Below are 21,797 nucleotides of genomic sequence, written 5' to 3' on the forward strand. Positions count from 1 at the left end.
CCCGTTGTATAAGTAAACATTATATATATATATATATATATATATATATATATATATATATATATATATATAATGTGTACTACAAATATTTGTTTCAGTGCACAGACTGTAGCCTACCATGCTTACTATTTCTAAAGCATTATTCTGCTGTACTAATTCGCACTCCATTTCATCTTGGCAGTTGAACTGTTTGGTAAACACCAAATCCTGAACACCTGTTGCCAGCGTATTTTCCTGTCTGCAAGGGATCCTCACCAATTCTATGCCAACTGTCATCAAGTCTTGGGCAAAATAAATCAACAACTGGTACCTTGCCAAACTGGGTGTTTTCTGTTGATAGAAGCATATAAAAGGGACACACAAGAAATAAAGAAAAACATCACCATATCCCGAGTTACAAGAACTGGATAAATGTAACGTTGACCTTGAGCGCTTGAGGTTACAGAGATGCTACACGCTACAATGCTACCTCCGATGCGGAAAAGACAAAGGCGCACAGAGGGCACAGAGGGTCCGAGGTACGGTGTGGAGGTGAAGTTTCCAGATGTGCGGCTGTACCTGGTGGAGAAGAAGATGGGGGCCACCAGGAGGGGTTTCCTGGCCCAGCTGGCAAGGGCCAAGGGGTTCCTGGTGGAAGACGTCCTCAGGTTGGGAATATCGCTGAACTCTCTGGATGTCCATTTTACCTTACAGACGACATTTAACTTACAACAACAGAACACGTGATAATATAAGTAAGAGCACTTTTGGAAAAGTCAGAGAATCAGTCAGGTCAATCTACCATATCGTTTCTTCCTCCCATGCATATTAACTATATTTCCTCCCAGGCTTACAGTGACCTATAGCTGACTAGGTTTTTTCCACTCCCTTCTTGTAGATTTAATAACTTCTAGTGAATAGTATTTCAGTCCAGGAGCTTACAGGAGGTTCGCTCTTGGGAGGGGAAATTAAGGAGAGAATCCAATGTGACACAATAATGTATTCTGTATGGCAGGCCAGTCCTCCGAAGATCAAGGGCCGCTTATTAAAAAGACAATTTGACACAGTATGGGTAATTGGATGCAAATAGAAAATACATTTTCCGTCTTTTAGCACTTATCGCTCCAGAAGAAATCATTAGGGGTTTATATGTGCAAATAGAAGGCATCATCAGAGATGATAACACTGAATGATTTAGAATTGATAGTTATGTTTATATAATATAGATAAAATCCCAATAAAGGATGGGTAATTAAACGGTAGCTGTCATGGCCAAACAAAATTTGTCATAGAGTAATTTGAATGCATAATTTGAATGTATTTTAAATTATATAAATATAAATCCCTGTTCTGAAGGGGCATCGATGTGAAGCCTGAGAGGTGGTTCATCTGACCACATTGAGACGTTCACACGACGCGTGAAGCCGCCACGCGTCGTGAGAGAGAGAGAGAGAGAGAGAGAGAGAGAGAGAGAGAGAGAGAGAGAGAAAGAGAGAGAGAGTGTCATTTGGGTACATGTTTCCATATGAATAACATAAACACGTGTTTTGTTGTACTGGATATGCGTGTTTATGTATACTTGCATGTCCATGTGTGTGCATGTCTTCATGTGCCAGTGTGCGCCAGCTTGGCCATGGCAGCATTCCCAGAAACACAGCTTGAGCTCTCTTACGGTTACACTTGGTGTGACATAAGACTTTGAAACCAACGACAGGAAGTGGAGCAGGTCTGCCTCAAACTGTCATTAATTCTGCACACTGACAAAGCTGATATCAGCTGCAGTTTGTCAACACCCCCCCCCCCCCCCACACACACACCACCCTGTTGACAGTCAGCCTGTCCCAAGTGTATGGGGCATTTATGTTCACGCATGAATAAGATGCATGGACACAAACATACACAAAATTCGAATTAAAACGTTATCATTGTCATACGTTCTTGCTGGTGATACAATGAGACTATGTGTGGGGAATTGTGATGAATGATTCACCATGTCATATCACAGCTTACCTCAAGTTAGCTGAACAGGGTTTAACATGCATAGGTTGATGTAATGCCAGCCTCATAATAGATCACCTAGTGCTGTGGCATTTTTTCCTTTTTTTTTACTGTTGCTGTAATTATTATTAGTAGAAAAACTTCCCAAAACGCAAATCCATTAACATTATAACATTGGGCTGCCATTACCCCAGGAAAGGGATATTGTGGTCATTTAATTTGGTTGATGATCATAAAGAAAAATGTACGGCAGATAAAAAGATTGATAGATGAAAGATCAGAGTCGAATCATTTCCCCCTGTCCTTAATGGCTCTGAGCTTAACTGAAGCTACAATCTGGTGCCAAACTGCATGGGATCTCATTTGCATGTCAATCGGCCGATACCATTCGTGTATGAATATGAAACTTTAGGCACGCAGGCTGAGATATATTCCTAATGTTGTAAGTTGACGGGAAAAACTTTTGAACAAACGGATTGCTTCATTGTCGTCCTCATACTGGATGGCTCCAACACCCTGCTGTACGTCTCTATGCAGAGTTGACGTTAATTCGCATCGCAAATTGTTCACCATTGGTGGGCGAGTATTTAAAAAAAATACCTTCTCTGACGTGGGTAAAAAAAAAGGCAATTAATTGCAGAATAAATTTCAGCTTCATTAATTCTCGCAGTCCATGCATTATGTGGCACCTGTAGTAGTAGTTGTCGACCCCAAACAATTATGCCGCAAGATAGTTTTTCCAGTGACATCAGCCAATCAGGGATACCTTTTTCAAGGGACATATTATACCACCAGGTGTATGTGTGTGATTAGCCTTACAAGTCGTTTTGAAAAACTGCCCCATATGACATCACTAGTGGGCGTGTCAACCTAGATCTGTGCTGGATAGATCAGTCTACCAGCCTACCCAGTGGACAGAAGTAAACATTGCTCATCTATCCAGCACAGATCTAGGTGGACACGCCCACTAGTGATGTTATATGGGGCAGATTTTCGAAACGGCTTGTAAGGCTAATCAGACTCACACCTGGTTGTATAATATGTCCCCTTTAAGATTAAGGAAGTTCACAGGTGTCGCCTGTGCCTCTAAAAACAACATCATGTTGTAAGAATACATTTTGAATATTTAAGTGTATTTATCTATGCCGTAGCAGAGGTATAGAGAACTAATAAAGTCAGTCTTTAAAAACAGACTATGCTATTAATGGAGCAAGTTATAGGGTTACAGTGTTTATCTTGCAACTGATGTGGAAGAGGCCAATAGTTATATACCGCTGGATGGATTGCCGACGTATGCAAATACCCTTTGGTGGGTGGGTGGTTACTGCTGACAAAAGCTATGTTTAGGTATTACGTACGCAAAGGTTAGGTTAATGAATTACTACATTAAAAATGGAGACATAGATGACCTACTGTAGGCTAGCAGGTGACAAATGCACAGCCGCTGTGCCATTCCTGAGCATATCTGCTAATACATGGACAACTCATTTATTTTTAAAATATGCATACATCAGTTTGATAATAACTACATTGAAGATAGAGATACAGATGACCTACAAATGCCAAGCCTTTCTTTCATTCCTGGAGCCTTTGCTAATACATGGACCATTCAAATATTTATGCATAATGTCACTGTTTGGTGAAGGACAAAAAATGTATATTCACGAACAAAGCAAATATTAATACGAGAAAACCTAATCATTGTTTTGCCGTCGTTGTGTTTTTCCCTGCACACAGTGAGCGGGTCACTCATGTGGTGTCCGAACAGAACCAGGCACAAGAGCTGTGGCAGTGGCTGAGGAGGCAGGCTCTGAATAACTTGCCCACACTGCACGTGTTGGACATCGGCTGGTTCACCGACAGCATGAGAGAGGGGAGGCCTGTCACTCTGGAAGCCAGGCATCACATACAGGTGACTCACTTCCACAGACATCACCCTTTTATATTATATATTAGTATATATGTGTGTGTGTGTGTGTGTGTGTGTGTGTGTGTGTGTGTGTGTGTGTGTGTGTGTTTGTGTGTGTGTCGTGTCGTGTGTGTACAGCATGTGTGTATGGTATGTATGTGTGTGTATGCAAAGTGGATATGTGTGCATGCATATGTGTTTGTAGGACATGTGTGCAAGCTCAAATCTGTGTCGTTTGTTTCACTTTCATTCGCCTCACATTTGTGTCGACTAGTCATGTTCCTGGGGCGGGGATCTGTAGGTTCATGTTTGTCTCAACTGGAAACCACCTGGCCGGCGGAACCACAATAAACAAGATGTGGGTGACGTGAAAAAACAAACGGAATCAATAAGCTTACACGTTTTGCTTTGATTTTTCATACATGAAAAGAAACAAATTACTAGACGGCAAACACTCAAACATGAAACCAGATAACACTTGCTTAGGAGAGTAAACTGACTTCTTTGGCATAAGTGATGATGCCAAGGGGATAGCACAGACTCTTCTACAGCGCTATCACCGTTGTGGTAGTGATCATATTGGAGGTCTATTTAAATCTAGACCTCCATGGGGCTTAAGCTAAACAACAACTAACTCACTTACTAACTCTCCTCTTGCGTTAAGCCAAAAATTTTAAACAAATCGATTAAAAGTAATCAATAACGCTGTGTTGATGGCCTTAACAGCGCTTACAGTCATTTTCCACAGTTGAAGACTCAGGATTTAGTTACAGGTCTACGATTACTGCACTTTATAGGCCTATTGGTTTATTTTTTATTTTTTTCTAAGGAAGATATCTTACAGTATGAATAAAGGGCCAAATAATATTACTTCATGGTAGACCGGACATTCATGTTAGGGCAAGGCAAGGAAATGGAGCATTTTACGTCAAAAGGAGCCTACCCATGGTTTATAAAAGTTCAACCTGTCTAAACTGAAAACTTTGACCAAAGACGTCGGAAAACAAACTGAATGTGTGTGCATGTGTATCGGCCTATTGGGCTTGAGTGTATGGTGCAACCGTACCGGGGTTGGAGGGCAAAGTTGTCCTTGCCCGTATACCAGTGGAGGATGGTGGTTTTTAAAGTGAGGGAGGAAGGACTGCGCGCTTGGTTGCCATTGGCCTGCTTGCACTGTTAGTGGCTTATGTTGGCATAACTTTGTGGACTGAAGTTGTTTCAGGGTGTTTTGGTGAACTTCAAAATAGCAGGGAGGGATAATTATATGAATAAAATTGATAGAAATCCACCAGGGGCAGCGTTGTACTTTGAAAGCTGGTGGGCAGCATTTCTTGGACTACAAGGGCAGTAGGAAAGTATGCAAAGCCAATTAGTCAAATCAGGCCTACTCTTGAATGGTAAGACAAAATAAAAAAATCTGGGCCTATCATTGGGCCTAATTTGCCCTCAATGACTGAAGCTATTAGTTGTAACTTGGCTATGTTTATTTTCAGCTACAATTGTTTTAAGAAAAATGACACAAGAACAAAAATGATGCCATTCAAAATGCATCAGGCTCTGAATCATTCACTAACGTTCTTTCCACAATATCAAACAGAACGGTCAGAGTGAGAAACAATTAAAAGAACAACACGAACATATTTCACAACTATTTACATGGGCTGTAAGCCGAACATTGTTTGAGGCTAATGTGGATGTTGATGGATGTTTCAGAATGTTGGTCATGGTGTTAAGCCAATTAAGATTAAGGGACATCATAGATCAAGTCAACCCTCCTCGTTTGTGTTGCAAAGATATCAGTTACCTTGCATACCAAACAGGAGTGATTTCAAAATAACGGCATGTGTAGCTCCACGTGTTTGCCACCCTTTCAAACGGCTTGGTAACCCAACGTAGGAGTGTAAAATAATAGGTAGGCCCAGCGTGTTTATTTCGGGACCTTGCCCAACTTTTGGCTGTGGAAACGTAAATATAAGCGAACCGAGCCGCACTGGTTCTCGTAGCGTAGACTTGAGGGGCTAACCCCTCCGCTCTGGATGGTCCACAGCCAGAGCTCCTGCTTATTGGTTCATAGCGCAGCCAGGATCCTTCTTATTGGTTCAGAGCGCAGCCAGGGCTACAGCCTACAGCCTATTGGTTCATAGCGCAGCCAGGACTCCTTCTTATTGGTTCAGAGCGCAGCCAGGGCTACTACAGCCTATTCGTGATCGTGAATAGACGTTGGCTCGATTCAGACTCCTTAGCTAGTCACACCCACTCAGAGGAGGAATTTCTTCCTCTTTCCCATTCAGGGGCGTAGCCAGTAATTGCCAACAGTAATTGTCAATAGGCGATAGGGGTTGTTGCTAATGTCCCTTTACCCAGGGAAACGAAGATTACATATACAAAGGCATTATAGTAGTCATATTTAAGGGCATTAATTCATTACAGTAGTGTGGGCAATCTGCATTTTTTATTCTCAACAATGTTCAGGAGGATCTTCCTCCCTCTCCTCACTGGGGAGCCGCCACTGCCACATACATATGTGAATAGGGGGCAGGTCCGTACCCAAATATGTGCTATGTGAGTTGATAATAAAAAGGTAACTGCCTGAATCAGAGCAGTGACCATTGCTGCAGAATCGTGTTTTTTTTCAACTGATCATCTCTTCTTTTTCATTACTGAAGTGTTAATTTCCTTAAAACATGCTTGTGTTATTTTTTAAGCAAAGAGCTTAACTACAATATCACATGGATTCTGGATGTCAGTGGCTTTGGGACCCATTCATTCATCGAGTCCCACTCAGTTATAGCAGGGCTTCGGTGTAGCCTAAAGGCTTCGAAGACACACGACTTCCCTATTATGAGAGTGCTTCCACATGTTCGAGTACTTTTCGAACATTTGGAAACTTTTGAGGAAATTGCATGGCAGGAGTAGTGCCAATCACCAAAATCGATAGAACACAAATGCTATAATTGCCGATGGATGGCCAGTAATGGAAAAAACCTTAATACCTGTTTTGTTTTGTTAAAATAAATATTATTATTAAAACCAGTTGTTTAATGTTTAATTGCTTTGTACTATCGAAATCCAGGTCCTGCAAAATTATTACCAGAAAATTATATTTCTGGTAATTATAATATTTATTTCCAATTTTTTCCATTTCTGGCTAGAAATGGAAAAAGATTGCTACCTGATCCGTTTTAAAACCTTGCCTGTTCCGTTTTGTTAAAATAAATTGTTGTTGTTTAATTTTAATTGCTGTGTACTATTGAATCCAAGTTCTGCTAAAGTTTTTGGCTTCTCAGTTCTCTTTTTGTGTGCGTGAATCATTCTAATTATCATAATAATTCTCTTTCATTATTATCTATTTTGCATCTAAAATACGCCCAAATTCCCCACCTAGTGGCAGCCAGCACTATAACCAGTATGGGTATTCTGAGCCAAAGTCTTACTTCTGTGCCAATAATTTGGCAAGCCTAGCCTACTGTATTGGGTATGGATATGTTTGTATTGGATTTGTTTTCTTTATGTCTGTTTATATTGTATGTGTAGGCCTATGGTACTTGTATGTATGTGTATATCATATGCGTGTTCAGTATATGTGTGCATATATATGGTATCCATGGCACTACAAACCGTACATGATGTTTGTCCCCCCCTTCTGCATATGTGATGTAATGTAACCCACAATTGCATGGATGGTGTTGTGTGCTAAACGTATGTTGATTGCTTTCCCTGGTTCACCTTTGCAGGAGTGAGGGTTGGGATTTTAGATGTAAGATATAAAACAGGTGAACACTTATCAAATCTCATATTGCAATTTTTTTTAGTTTTGACCCATGAAAGTAATGCAGAAATAATAAGCTATTTTCCTACAAGGACTGTTATTTATTTTTCTGTAGGTTTGCTATCGAGCAAATTGGAATCTGAAAATTATATCACTATGCAGTAATGAAAGCTTCAAGGCTAGGTTATGAGAAAAACATAGAGGCTTTATCAGGTTATTACTATAATCCCCTATCCCTGGCATCATCTAGTCTTGTGTCATGACATCACTGGTGAATTTATCATGGAAATACGGCCACTTGTTCACTCCCTTATTCCTTGGGGTAAAATAAACCTACAGATGTACAATACAGTCAAGTGAAAATAAGAAACATGATAAAACATGAAAGGCGATGAAAGGACTAAAAGGATGGATAATTCAACTATGTCATTTATTGCACCAATGTCATAATGACCCTGTCATAGCATGTGTTAAATATAGCCCAGCTCAGTTGGATTCCTAGAAGATAAGCCTGTTCAGCCAGAATCAAGAATTCAGCCTATTTTCGACAAAGGCTGGTGCCAAGAAGGCCTGCTGCGTAGTGCGATGGGCTCACAGCAAGACATTCTAGGGTTAAACATTAGAAATCAAGCGCAAGCATTTCTGTGTGGAAATAGCATGTTGGAGCATGTGTGGGTGGGTGCCCTGGTACTACTAAGACCAAACAGGATGCATAGCAAGTGCTGTACATAAAGTGCATTTGTTTATCACCATGTCTTAGCAGGGCCAAACACCAAAGGGAAGCTAGAGACACAATGCTTATGCATGCTCTTAAATCCCTGAGATCGTACATTACACTGGTTGTGCATCTCCGTTGAGATATATGAGAGCGAGAGAGAGAGAGAGAGAGAGAGAGAGAGAGAGAGAGAGAGAGAGAGAGAGAGAGAGAGAGAGAGAGAGAGGGGGAGGGAGAGAGAGGGACAGCTAGAGGCAGGGGGAAGAGGAAAAGTGAGAGGGGGAGAGGGGGACAGAGACTAACATTGAGATAGAGGGGAAGGGATAAAGAGATAATGAGAGAAAGATAGGCGAAGGGATAAAGAGATAATGAGAGAGAGAGGCGGAGGGATAAAGAGATAATGAGAGAGAGAGGCGGAGGGATAAAGGGATATTGAGAGAGATCGAGGGGAGTGGAGGGATAAGGAGGGAGTGCGTGTGGGAGGGTGCTGGTGTCACCCCGTCTCTGCCTCCACCCTCAACTTTAATCATGATCAAGCCTCCTGACAGGGGCTGCCAAAAAAACACACTCTGCTTTTAACTTTCCCTCCGCTTCTGCTCACAATGTTGTGTTGGCTCGCAGCTGGCTGACACTGTGTTACCCCCCCAACAGCGAACACACATGCAAACGCACGCACACATAAACAAACTTTTCAGAGTGATTGCAGTAGAATACAGGCCCACTCTCAATAAAGCGCCATCGAACCCAATTCATATATTTTTCCTTCCTTATAATCTTGTTTCTCCAACATAATAATAAATACCATTGTCAATTATTTTTCCCTGTTTAGAGAAAAACAAGTGTAAAATCATATGTTTTTTCTAGTCTCTGTAATCTAGTTGCAGCAGATTGGTCTACTCTGCTCCAAACTAAAGTTGTGTTTTTTTGTGCCCTGTGTTGCCTTGGATTTCACAACAAGGAACGTAGGCGGCTAGGTGTGTGGACGTGTTGAGCTTTGTCTGGAAAGCCGTTGATGTTGATGGCCGCGATGAGAGAGGAATAGACGGATAAAGCTATTACGCAACGTTGTGTGAAGTCATATACAACATAGCTCATTAAAATATTATAATGAGCATGCCAATTGTGGCAACAACAGCTGCCACGGTGTGTGGCGCATTTCATATCCAGCATCGCTTATTATAAGGCTCATACACCACAACCGTCACAGAGTCACTGTTGATCGTAACCATGGGGATAACATGCCCCCCCCCCCCCCCCTCTTCCTATAATGCTCAGCCCAAAACAGAAAAATAATAGAGGGCTGATCCAGGGGGCTCACTTACACTTAACGTGGAGGGAGTGCCTCGCTCTGGTCCAACTCATGGACAACATCTGTTTGTCACATTTCAGCAGTTCCTTGTCCCCCCCACACACAATTATTTGAACTTATGCACCGGAATGCCTGGCCGTTAATTCCTGTGCGTCGAGCATTAATTCCTGTGTGTCTGGCGTGGCTTCCTGTGCATCCGGCGTGGCTTCCTGTGCATCTGGCGTGGCTTCCTGTGCGTCCAGCCGTGCTTCCTGTGTTTCCAGCCATGCTTCCTGTGGGTCCAGCCGTGCTTCCTGTGTCTCCAGTATTGCTTCCTGTGGGTCTAGCGTTGCTTCCTGTGGGTCCAGCAGTGCTTCCTGTGTCTCAAGGGTCGCTTCCTGTTGGTCCAGCCGTGCTTCCTGTGTCTCCAGTGTTGCTTCCTGTGTCTCCAGTGTTGCTTCCTGTGTCTCCAGTGTTGCTTCCTGTTGGTCCAGCCGTACTTCCTGTGTCTCCAGTGTTGCTTCCTTTGGGTCGGGCGTTGTTTCCTGTGGGTCCAGCCGTGCTTCCTGTGTCCCCAGTGTTGTTTCCTGTGGGTCCAGCCGTACTTCCTGTGTCTCCAGTATTGCTTCCTGTGGGTCCAGCGTTGTTTCCTGTTGGTCCAGCCGTGCTTCCTGGGTCTCCAGTGTTGTTTCCTGTTGGTCCAGCCGTGCTTCCTGTGTCTCCAGTGTTGCTTCCTGTGGGTCCAGCGTTGCTTCCTGTGGGTCCAGCGTTGCTTCCTGTGTGTCCAGCGTTGCTTCCTGTGGGTCCAGCGTTGCTTCCTGTGTCTCCAGTGTTGCTTCCTGTGGGTCCAGTGTTGCTTCCTGTGGGTCCAGCGTTGCTTCCTGTGGGTCCAGCGTTGCTTCCTGTGGGTCCAGCGTTGCTTCCTGTAGGTCCAGCGTTGCTTCCTGTGTCTCCAGTGTTGCTTCCTGTGGGTCCAGCGTTGCTTCCTGTGGGTCCAGCGTTGCTTCCTGTGGGTCCAGCGTTGCTTCCTGTGGGTCCAGCGTTGCTTCCTGTGGGTCCAGCGTTGCTTCCTGTGTCTCCAGTGTTGCTTCCTGTGGGTCTAGCGTTGCTTCCTGTGGGTCCAGCGTTGCTTCCTGTGGGTCCAGCGTTGCTTCCTGTGTCTCCAGTGTTGCTTCCTGTGGGTCTAGCGTTGCTTCCTGTGGGTCCAGCGTTGCTTCCTGTGGGTCCAGCGTTGCTTCCTGTGTCTCCAGTGTTGCTTCCTGTGTCTCCAGTGTTGCTTCCTGTGGGTCCAGCGTTGCTTCCTGTGGGTCCAGCGTTGCTTCCTGTGTCTCCGGTGTTGCTTCCTGTGGGTCCAGCGTTGCTTCCTGTGTCTCCAGTGTTGCTTCCCGTGTCTCCAGCGTTGCTTCCCGTGTGTCCAGCGTTGTGGTTCATCAGTATTCCTGCCTCCCTCCTCCATCTGCCTGCATCATTAAACAGCCCCGCTAACGACGGCTCGGCTGACATTTATTGACCCGTATCCCCAAGGTAACAGGAAGGCCCGCTTGTCTGCTTATCCGTTGATGTATCTCCTATCCAGACGGAGAGCGAGCCAGTGGAGCACGCACACTGTTTATTTTCACACCGCCCGCTCCCAGTGTTTTTTTTGTTTTTTTGTTTAATGAGTTCTAAATCTATTTACGGTTTGTGTGTGTGGTTCGGCATCTGTGTGTGTGTGTGTATGTACACATGTGTGTGCGTCTGTGTGTCTTCACGTGTGTGTGTGTGTGTGTGTGTGTGTACACACGTGTGTGCGTCTGTGTGTCGTCAGGTGTGTGGGTGTGTGTGTGTTCCTGTGCGAGTGCGTGGGTGTGTGCGCGGGGGCATGTGCGCGCAGAGATAAACGTTTTCCCCAAAGCAAGTGCCTTGTGAATCCACAGCACGATCATTCGCCAACGCTGTTCTCCAACACTTCTTCTTTTTATCTCCTTCTTATTTTCCCTCCGTGTTATAAATATTCCAGGGCAACTATCAGGAAGAAAAACTAAAGAACTACAGCCGTTCACCCTGAATGTTTCCTCTGTGGCCCTGCTTCCCTGCAGGGCCAAAGAGGCCCTGCAAGGGGCCTCTGTGGCCCCTTGCAGCCTAAGTGGCAGGTGATGAGATGCTGTTAACCTCCTCCTGGAGGGGAGCCAGGGACACAGGGAGAGGGGGAAGCATGCCTCCCCCGGGGGTAGAGGACATGTTCCCCCCCATGGGACTGTGCGGATGTGTGTCCTCTGTCTCTTAGTGTTGTAATAGGCTGCGGGTTGGAAGGGATTTCCCATGGGGCGGGGGCGGGGCCACCGGGGGGGGTGTCTCAGGGGGTTTCAGTTGTGTGACCTATACAGGCGAACGGTGAGCAAGAGGGAGGCTGTGCGCTGAATGGATCCCTGCCAATTTTTTGGAGGCTGGAGGGTGTGGGTTGTCCGCTGTGCGCTTCATACCGTGCTAGGTGCTTGGAGCCGGGTTGACCTCAGCATCATCAAGGTCATCGGTGTGACCTTGAACGTGTGGAAACTCCCCCTCAGTCCCTTGCTGGAGTCTTTACTGATGCTGAGTTTAATGCTTATTCTGCGAAAGATGAGAAATGTACTGTTATCTCCGCCGCTTTAGGCGGGAAATGTGCTGCAGGATGATGTAATGGGATGTTGTAATGTAATTTAATTTCATAAATCAATCTGCGGCTGAAGAAAGAATGTAGCCTAAGAGCCACAAGCAAACGCACGCACAGACACACACACGAACGCACAGACACACACACACACGCACGCACAGACAGACAGACAGCCAAACACACACACACACACACACACATACTGTACACCCACACACAAAGTTATACTTGAATAATTGCAGCAAAGGATGTGCAGCAGCACTTTTGACTTGGAAAAAGTAATTTCCTATTACATAGAAAATCCCTCTTGGCAGAGAAAAAAATTATGAACTTTACTGATCCACGAACTATTAAACTGATTTGCAAACGGCTGATCCGAGGTTCTATGACATCTTTTCATGTGAACTTTCTGCAACAAAATTAGGTTTTTGTTGCAGAAAGATCCTAGCCATCATGTTCAAGTTGGCATGGCGACGAAAAAATCCATCCCGTCTCTGTCCGTCTCCACCTCGCTCCTGAGTTTCCCGTCTTTAATAAAGTACAAGCTACTTTATCTCTGCTCCTCATGCGAGCCACCACAACCCTGGCACCTTGGTAATTCCCTGTGACCTGACATAACATTCTGATGTCAAATTTTCTGCAAAAGAACATTAGTCTTACGCCGGAGATCCAGTTGACATGTATATTACAAACAGAGGGAGCCGCTAAATCACAGAATAAAAAATAGGCAATTTACAAGAGGCAAATTGGATGATGGCTTGCACATCTCGCGGTGCCACAGGTGAAAGCGTGTAATGGATTTGAACGTCAACAAACTCTGAGATGAGTGTCATTAATCTATTTCCCTGTGGAGGGGGCGAGCTCATTAAAGATATCTTACGGAGGGTAACTGGTGGCAATTTTATTCTGTGTTAAATTCAATTAGAAATGTTGGCTTGCGTCAGTGATGCCTCTCTCTACTTGCAAAAATACACTCCTGTTCTGAAAATAATCAAAGAGATTAATTCATTTTTTTTACCTTTAATTGTATACTGCATATCCAGTGGTTTGTGTGTTGCCGTGTTTGTGTGTGTCAGTATGTGTGTGTGGGTGTAAGGGTGGGTGGGGGAAATGTAGTATATGGCCTTTAAGAAAATGATATACATAAAGGTATTTATTTACAGATTCCATATATTTCACTCAGGAAATCCTTCCGGAGGCTTCTACACATCTTCCAGTGGTCGTGTTGTCTCGCTACGCCTGTCAGAGAAGGACATCCACTGAGAACCATAATGAGATCTTCACGGTGAGGACAAAACAATGGCAACCTCCCTTAACCCCTTTTTCCTGCTGGGACTTATTTAGCAATGCTTAAATCCCCAGCACATACAAACAGCCACCGCCCCCACCTCCCGTGGTGCATAAAATAAGCATAATAGTACTGGAAATGTGGTGGTCTTCACAAAAATGAATTATAGATTTAAAGCCACTTATAGGATTGGGGCACAAGCGGAAGTGATATATATATGTATGCTAGGAACTGACTCGTGGTGTTTGAAGCTTAAACATGAAAATAAATAAGAGTAGGCTATGCATTTACATAATTGATACAAATATTTGATTGATATGGACCAAATGAAGGAGTTCAGTGTGACTGTGTTGTCGCCGCAGGCCGCGTATGACTTTTTAGAATTCAGTAATCAATCATGATTCGATCTCATTAGAGCGACACTATGTTCCGGATCAGCTGACAGATGCCCACACAGGCACATGTTTCGTTGTGGTGTGGATCATGCCTCAAGCTCCATAAGTGTGTGTGTCATCTCATCACCCGCCTGAGCGATGGCTCGCCGCCTGGCGCCTGGTGGGGTTCGGCGCGGCGGGCTTCAGGAACGGCGCGGGGGGACTCCCAGGTTCACCGCCGGTAAGGGGGTCTGTCCTTCGCCCCCCTGGCAGATGGCGAGCGAGTGGCCTGAGAGCCGTCTGCAAACACGGTTGCAAACAGGCCAGGCTCATGCTTGATCCGACAGATATCTTCCATGTTTATGGATTCATGATAGTCTGGTGTTGGTTTCAGCGTGTTTAGAATAGGCTCTTGGTTTGTATGTGCCGTCCCCTCTACAGGCAGTCCGCTGTCTGCCTGTAGAGGGCGTACTTGAGCAAGATGCCACACTGCTTCTGAGTGACTAAATGGTAAATGGTAATAATAACATTTGGAACATATCACAGCTGGTTTAGTAGCTAGGTCTAGGAAAGTTGGTGAACAAAGGCATTGTATAGGCAGTGAGCTGTCACTCAAACAGCGTGTCTGTTCAACATATGGTTTGTAGAAGCAACTCATTTCTCAGTAGCGATTGTATAGAATAACAGATGTCACTCTGTACGTGGAAGAACAACTTTTTGTTCTTCAAGTCAAACAATTAATACATCATTTTTTTCAAGGACTCAAACCGCACCCAAGATGTGGGTGAGATGTGGGCGATGCATGGGAGACAAAAATAAGCTGCCCTTTATGACTGACTGCTAATATGCGTATTTGTGTGGGATTGCAGAGCCCCGCAGATGAGTCTGTGACCTTATGTGCACAGCCCTACTGCAACGTATGTGTTTCACCAGGACTTCAGTCATCCGCCATGACTGCAAAGCTCCGTCATGAACTCACACACAAACCCACGCATCCCTGCACACACACACACACACACACACACACACACACACACACACACACACACACACACACACACACACACACACACACACACACACACACACACACACACACACACACACACACACACACACACACACACACACACACACACAAGCATGCACATACACTTTCTACCCGCTCAGGCCTGTTTGAATGCAACACACACCACCTTCACCTGGGGGAAAGAGAGATGGCTTTGTCCCATATCTGTTTTCCGCAGCTTTGCATCTCTAATTAGCAATCTCAATGCCTTTCTCTTTCCCGAATTATTAAACACACACACGCACGCACGCACGCACGCACGCACGCACGCACGCACGCACGCACGCACGCACGCACGCACGCACGCACGCACACACATCTATAAGCGTCAACTGATATGAGAATGAATGGAGTCATTCTGCGCACGGGAAGAAAGAATAAAAAGTCATCCGCTCATCATAACGGCTCGGCAAAGAGTCAGGTAGAAATCAAACAAAGCGGCCGCCTTTTCAAGGCAGGGCTAGACACTACCTCTTTGACCTTTTTTCGCCAACACATTCAGGTCCATCTCTTTTTCTATTGAGAGACTCTAAATCGCGGCCAGAGTTGCGCTAGATACGGAGCACGACCTGCATGCCGCCGAGCCGAGGCCGGGGCGCGAGGGGAAGGTCCTTTCAGACGACCCCGTCCAGCGGCCGTTAAACCGCTCCTTGATCCATCTTCTCTAGGTCACATGACGACACGGGGGTGTCAGGCTCTCCTGATGTATGGTCATGTGACATGCAAGGGCGGAGGGTTGTTAATATGTGATAATTGTTTGTGTGCGTGTGTGTGTGCGTGTGTGTGTGTGTGTGTGTGTGTGTGTGTGTGTGTGTGTGTGTGTGTGTGTGTGTGTGTGTGTGTGTGTGTGTGTGAAACTCTAAATGTTTTCCAGTCGTGTGTATGTGCCGTGTGGTCTTTTGAGCGCAAGCAACCTGTTCAGTTCATAGTGTCAACATTTACATATGCTATTGTATGTCAAATGATTAGGCATGTCCTTCATTATAGAGCATGGGACCAGTAAGACAGAGAAAGAGAGAGAGAGAGTGTGTGTGTGTGTGTGGTTGTGCATGCGTGCGTGTGTTCAGGGAGGATGGTGATTGGAGGACCCCGGGGGTCCTGGAGGAGAGGAATAAAGGGGAGTCATGGGGTTGGGGAAGATGGCAGCTTCCACGAAGTGGGAGGAGGAGGAGGGGGAGGAGGAGGTGGAGGGGGAGAGGAAGAGGCACGGTCGCTCCGACAGCGCCCCAGTGAGCTGTCAATCGCGGGCCCCTAGCAGCCAGCAGCCCTTGACTCCAGAGCCAGGCACTATTGATTTATTCATCCCACTACTCTCTTTATCCCTCACCCATCCCCGGCTCCCCGATCACATTTCCCTGCCCTTTTCTTTATTTCTTTGCTGCCCCCCCCCCCCCCCCCAAACCAACACACACACACACACACACACACACACACACACACACACACACACACACACACACACACACACACACACACACACACACACACACACACACACACGTCACACACACACACACACACACACACACACACACACACACACACACACACACACACACACACACACACACACACACACACGCACACACACGCACACTCACACACGCACGCATACACACACACACACACACACACACACACACACACACACACACACACACACACACACACACACGCACACACACATGCACATACACACACAGATACCTAAAGACATACCAGTGGACACGAGAGACACAACCACTCTCTTTCTCTTTCTTGAATGAGTGATGGGAGAGGAAGCGATGGAGCAGAGGGATATATGTGAGAGAGAGAGAGAGAGAGAGAGAGTGAGAGAGAGAGAGAGAGAGAGAGAGAGAGAGAGAGAGAGAGAGAGAGAGAGAGAGAGAGAGAGAGAGAGAGAGAGAGAGAGAGAGTCTTTCTGTTTTCCATGTAATTTCCTAGGAGCCTCTGCTCTGTATACAACATATTGATAAAAGCTGTGGTGTGATGTGTATGTCCGGGTGATACTGTATGCTCCACTGATCCTTAACTGCATCCAATTGATCTTCCCCATCTCCCACAACAGGCAAGACAGACAGACTAACCCTGCGCTGCATGGAGCCAGCAAGGCTCAAACTAGATGCAAAAAAAAAATTTGATACTTTCACAACTATTTTCTTGCAAGATCCAACTCCATGTTACGTCCGGGGCTAATTGAACCTAACCTGTTACCAAATGGTCTTGCAGGCTTTTTTCAGTCACTTTCTCATGAGGGTCTGGCCATTTGCTGTAAGCAATTGATTTATAGCCATGCCTTGACAGATAACACATTCAGCCAATCAGATAAACGTAACCTCACCAACGTAGCAAGATAATGAATTCACCTCGAATCCGGTCAGAAGAACAGGGAACACGATTCTCGTTTTCCCTTGATCAAAATCTATTGCACTTTCTGCTGCAGTGCTTTCCAAAAACCTTCGAAACCAGTGCAACCCCTTACAGTGATTTATGTTACAGTCCCCCCAATCTCAAAAAACAAACAGAAATGCATGCCTTTACACCTGTTACATTTAGTAGAATATGTTCAAAACCATGTGTGCATCCACTGTCCGTGTCCGCATCCTATGTCGTCTCTCTTGCATTATCAACTAAGACCTGCCTCTTGTTACAACGGCGGCCTCTGGTTGGTCCGTCCATCAGGTGGACGTTCTGAGAGCATCCAGGGAGGACAAATCCCAGACCTTTAACCAGGAAATAATCCTTTTCATACGAGGGCTGGCCCGTGCCAACTGCGGTGTGCAGACTCCTGCCAAATGTGTGCCTGGATTCGTGTGACCTCAGTGCAAAGTTGTGCAGTGGAGACAGTCCCTGTCTCCACTGCATGTTACATCTGACACGGCCGGACACGGCTGCTTGATGGCTGACACATTCAACGCCCCTCAACATGGTAGTTTGGGACTTTGTTTTGTTGAGCTGTGTGGTGAGAACCTCCACTCTACAGTCGGCGAGCAGTGATGTATGCTGGAGCGACAGCCAGGAGAATAAGCAACATCCATTTGATCAGGAGCACTCCTTCATTCATTTGCACACAAGGGGGGGGGGGCTGGTAGTGCCGTTGAATCGCTAATATCCATCTCCGTCGGTCCAGAGGCAGTTAATCTTGCTTAAAATCCCTCCCTGTTTTTTCCCTCCCCATTTCTCACCATTATGCCATTTCTGTTTCTTTTTTTATTTTCTCTCCTCGCCCGGAGAGATGAACTGCTGCGAGAACATGACTGGACAGCAGGCCCTCCGGATGCAACACGTCGGGGGTAAATGGGCTACGGTGGATCATCGAGGCCCCCGTGCTGTGCAACCCCCCCCCCCCCCCCCCCCCCCCCCTCTCCATCTCCTCCCCCTCATCCTGATCCATCATTAGTGAGATGAATGCTATTCCATTCACTGATGTGGAGCGCGCTCACAGTCCACTGGCTGTTCAGGGGATGAGCTGTTTGTGCGTGCGGTGGGTAGGTTGGTAGCTGGGTAGGTAGGTTTGTAGGAGGTTTGTGTGTGGGGAGTTGTGTATAAAAATTGAAGAAAACCGATAGGGATTGGGTTTGAAACCCACATTTCAGCAGTTTAAGTCTGTAGGCGGCTTTGAAGCAAGATTATCAAACCCCTAACTGAAAATGAAACAAACATCTGAACAACTTATTGAGGATGTGATGTGATGTAGTGGGTGACATAGCAGTGATATGGATGCACCCTGGGGACAGATCTTTACTTGACTTTATGCACAACGTTTTAAAAACGTAGTTGAAAATATAAATAAGTTCTTATTTGCCCTATATAGGTTAACACATGATTTTGTATGGATTCATTCTTACTGGCTGTACTAAATAACCAGGTAACGACAACGTTTTGTCTACGACCCTCCAAATCTGATTGTAGTGATTTTCGCCATGAGCTGGATTAGCCGACTGTGTTTTATACCAGCCGGGGCTAACATGCCACTTTAACACATGAGCGTGTTTTAATTGGTCTACAGGGAGGCTGCAGCGCCCCACTGGATTGGTGGAGTAACGTTGAAGTCAGAACCCCTCCGTCAACACACACACACACACACACACACACACACACACACACACACACACACACACACACACACACACACACACACACACACACACACACACACACACACACACACACACACACACACACACACGTGAACTCCCGCCTTCCTAATGAGGGGCTTGCTCCTTCTAGTTGGGGCCAGCTGTGTGGGGAATTTCTGTTTTTGCGTGTGTGTAATTGCGCGCGTGCATGAGTGTGTGAATGTGCACGTGTGTGTGTGCGTCCAGTACAGAGGTCCCCCCCCCCCACTGGGTTGCCGGGTCAGTCTGTCTCCTGCACTGTCCGACCTGTGTTTGACATGCTTGGCTCAACTGACGCGACCCCGCCACAGCCCCACCTCTCTCCCCAGCCTAGACGCATGGAGAGCCAAAGGGGTCGGCTGAGCCAACACTGCAGTAAAAACTGCCCACAAACGAGTTTCACTCATGCCGTTCAGTCCTAGCTGTTATCTCTGCCAGGGCTATCATTCCCCTTATCACCTACTCCTTTCCCCTCTCATCCTCTTTCGGATGACACGTTAAACCGAGGTCCTGACTCCCCGTGCTCACTTAAGATCCCATGACACCCATCGCAAGAGTAGGGGCGTTAGCCTTGGTGTCCTGGATGCATGCGCAGTGCTGAGGAAACACAGGATCAAAATAGGTCGATTTGTTCGTTTGTGGGCACCATTGGGAAAACAAGCTAGCCAGGGCAGTTTGTGTGCGCTAACCTGGGTTGGACTAAACAGATACAGCTATGTGAGCTGCTTCTCTTTTTGGGAATATAATGGATGTTAGTTGATTGATAACTGCCCAGCTTCTGCCCATTGCTACACATCAAGAGGCGAGTTGAAGGAAAATCATGGCTGATTTACATCTTGACAATTTCAACAATAACCTGGGTTCTTAAAAAACAGGCCAAATCCTTTAAGATTGCCAAAAGTACTTGCCGACATTGATGCATTATCTTTGCTGCTCAATTCCTTATTGGACGTCAGTGTTTGGATCTAGACTGTCAGTCACAGCCAACCCACATTAGATTAAAAAAAAGAAAGAAATAAAATCCATGCGTGCGAATCCTTAACAAACAGGAGTCTAGTGATGCAAGCTAGGAGGGAAGCAGGTGATCCTCTTCAAAGTCCTTTAAAGATCACTTCTACGGGTGAGGCTGCTCTGTCAGCTAGAAATACTCCAACAACAACAACAAGGAGTGTTGCCTGATATATATAGTCATATTGTTTTTATGGAAACTTAACACACCTGCATTCTTGGCTTTATTTTTGCCTCAGTACCTCCAAGCACTCTGACGCCTTGCCAGCACTTTTTACTTTAATGGAGTATTACTTCAAACGTGGATCCGGTCGTGAGTGTTTTTCCACCCTTTCCAAATTTAGCTGGTGGTCTTCCAACAGCACTTTGATGGGATTGTTTGGTTTAGTTTATTCAGGTCTCTGTTTGGTATCTATAGGCCACCATACTGTCAACTTCTTAATCTACACTGTTTCAAGGGAAGTTAAAGTTTGATCGTTAAGTCATAGATATCATGTCTGAAATGTTGTGGTGGAACCTACCACTCGTATAACAATATAGTACCGCTATGCACATTCTCAGCTTTGACAGCAACAATGTGTGCTTGAAGAAAAGAAATCAACCATAATTTCGATGGTGTATTCATAAGCACACACCACCTCTACCTCAACCCCTCCTGATGACAGATCTCTTGGGACCTCAGAGAGCGGTCATCTGGAAGGGATGGCGCTGTACCCATCAGGGACAGGATCTGAGGGGGGGTGGGTGGGTGGGTTGGGGGGTCTGATCCCTGTCACCACGCTGCAGTGAACCTCACGGTTGAGTGCACATTTGACACACCTTTCCAACCCCCAGCCCCCATCATGTTTTTAGTGTTATTACCTCACCTTCACCGAAAACAATGCATTCACAGAAGACGCTCTCTAGGACCAGGCGGTGCTGGTTCGTGGGGGTCCGCTTCGCGGTGGCCTGCATCACTGCTGCACAACGCCCGACACCACTGCCAAGTCATGGCCCCTTTACGCACAAACAGAACACATCAAAACCTCCTCTTCCACTCTCAATCAGGGCTGGCATTACGGGCATTGTTTTCCGTCCCCAGGGCCAGACTTCGTCAGCGTTCAGGCAGGAGAACAGAGCTGGGTACCCTAGGGGCTCACTTTAATAAGTTTCAGAAGAAGCAGTGAGCTTTAAGATATCCCCCCCCCCTCCCCCAAAGCCTCAGCTCTTGCGTCGGCGCTGCGTTCCTCATCATCACTCCCTCGGTGCCGCCGAGGCACTCCAATCTTCCACTCATTTTTCCTCCCCCTCTCTCTCCCTCTCTCTCTCTCCCCGCCCTCCCCCTTCTCCACCACCTGCAGGATGCCTTTGAAGTGATGGCAGAGAGCTACGAGTTCAGCCAGTGCGATGGCCAATGCCTGGCCTTCAGGCGAGCCGCCTCTGTGCTGAAGAGTGTGCCCTGGCCGGTGAAGCGCCTGGGGGCCGCCACCCGCCTGCCCTGCTTGGGGGAGCACACCAGGGCGGTCATGGAGGTAGGGGGCTCTCCTGTCCCTCCCCACTCTTGGCTCTTTCAGCCATCACTCGCACGCAGCTAGCAGACACAGGCTGGCCGGCTGGCCCGGACGGGTTAGCTACGTGATGCAACATGGGCTTTTTCTTATTCTTTTGATT

At 46.2% G+C, this 21,797-nt stretch overlaps 1 protein-coding gene across 1 annotated transcript in view; it reads left to right on the forward strand.

Annotated features, from left to right (window-relative positions):
- Window positions 1–447: 447 nt before the first annotated feature.
- The window catches only part of dntt (deoxynucleotidyltransferase, terminal), a 43,809-nt gene continuing 22,459 nt past the window's right edge, over window positions 448–21,797 (forward strand). The window contains exons 1-4 of the mRNA XM_056609960.1: window positions 448–647; window positions 3,715–3,889; window positions 13,474–13,575; window positions 21,488–21,658. Coding sequence (XP_056465935.1) covers window positions 448–647; window positions 3,715–3,889; window positions 13,474–13,575; window positions 21,488–21,658 — 648 coding nt within the window. The remainder of the gene's footprint in view (window positions 648–3,714; window positions 3,890–13,473; window positions 13,576–21,487; window positions 21,659–21,797) is intronic.

Source organism: Gadus chalcogrammus, chromosome 15 (genome assembly GCF_026213295.1).
Source record: "Gadus chalcogrammus isolate NIFS_2021 chromosome 15, NIFS_Gcha_1.0, whole genome shotgun sequence".
In the NCBI taxonomy this organism is placed as follows: Eukaryota; Metazoa; Chordata; class Actinopteri; order Gadiformes; family Gadidae; genus Gadus; species Gadus chalcogrammus.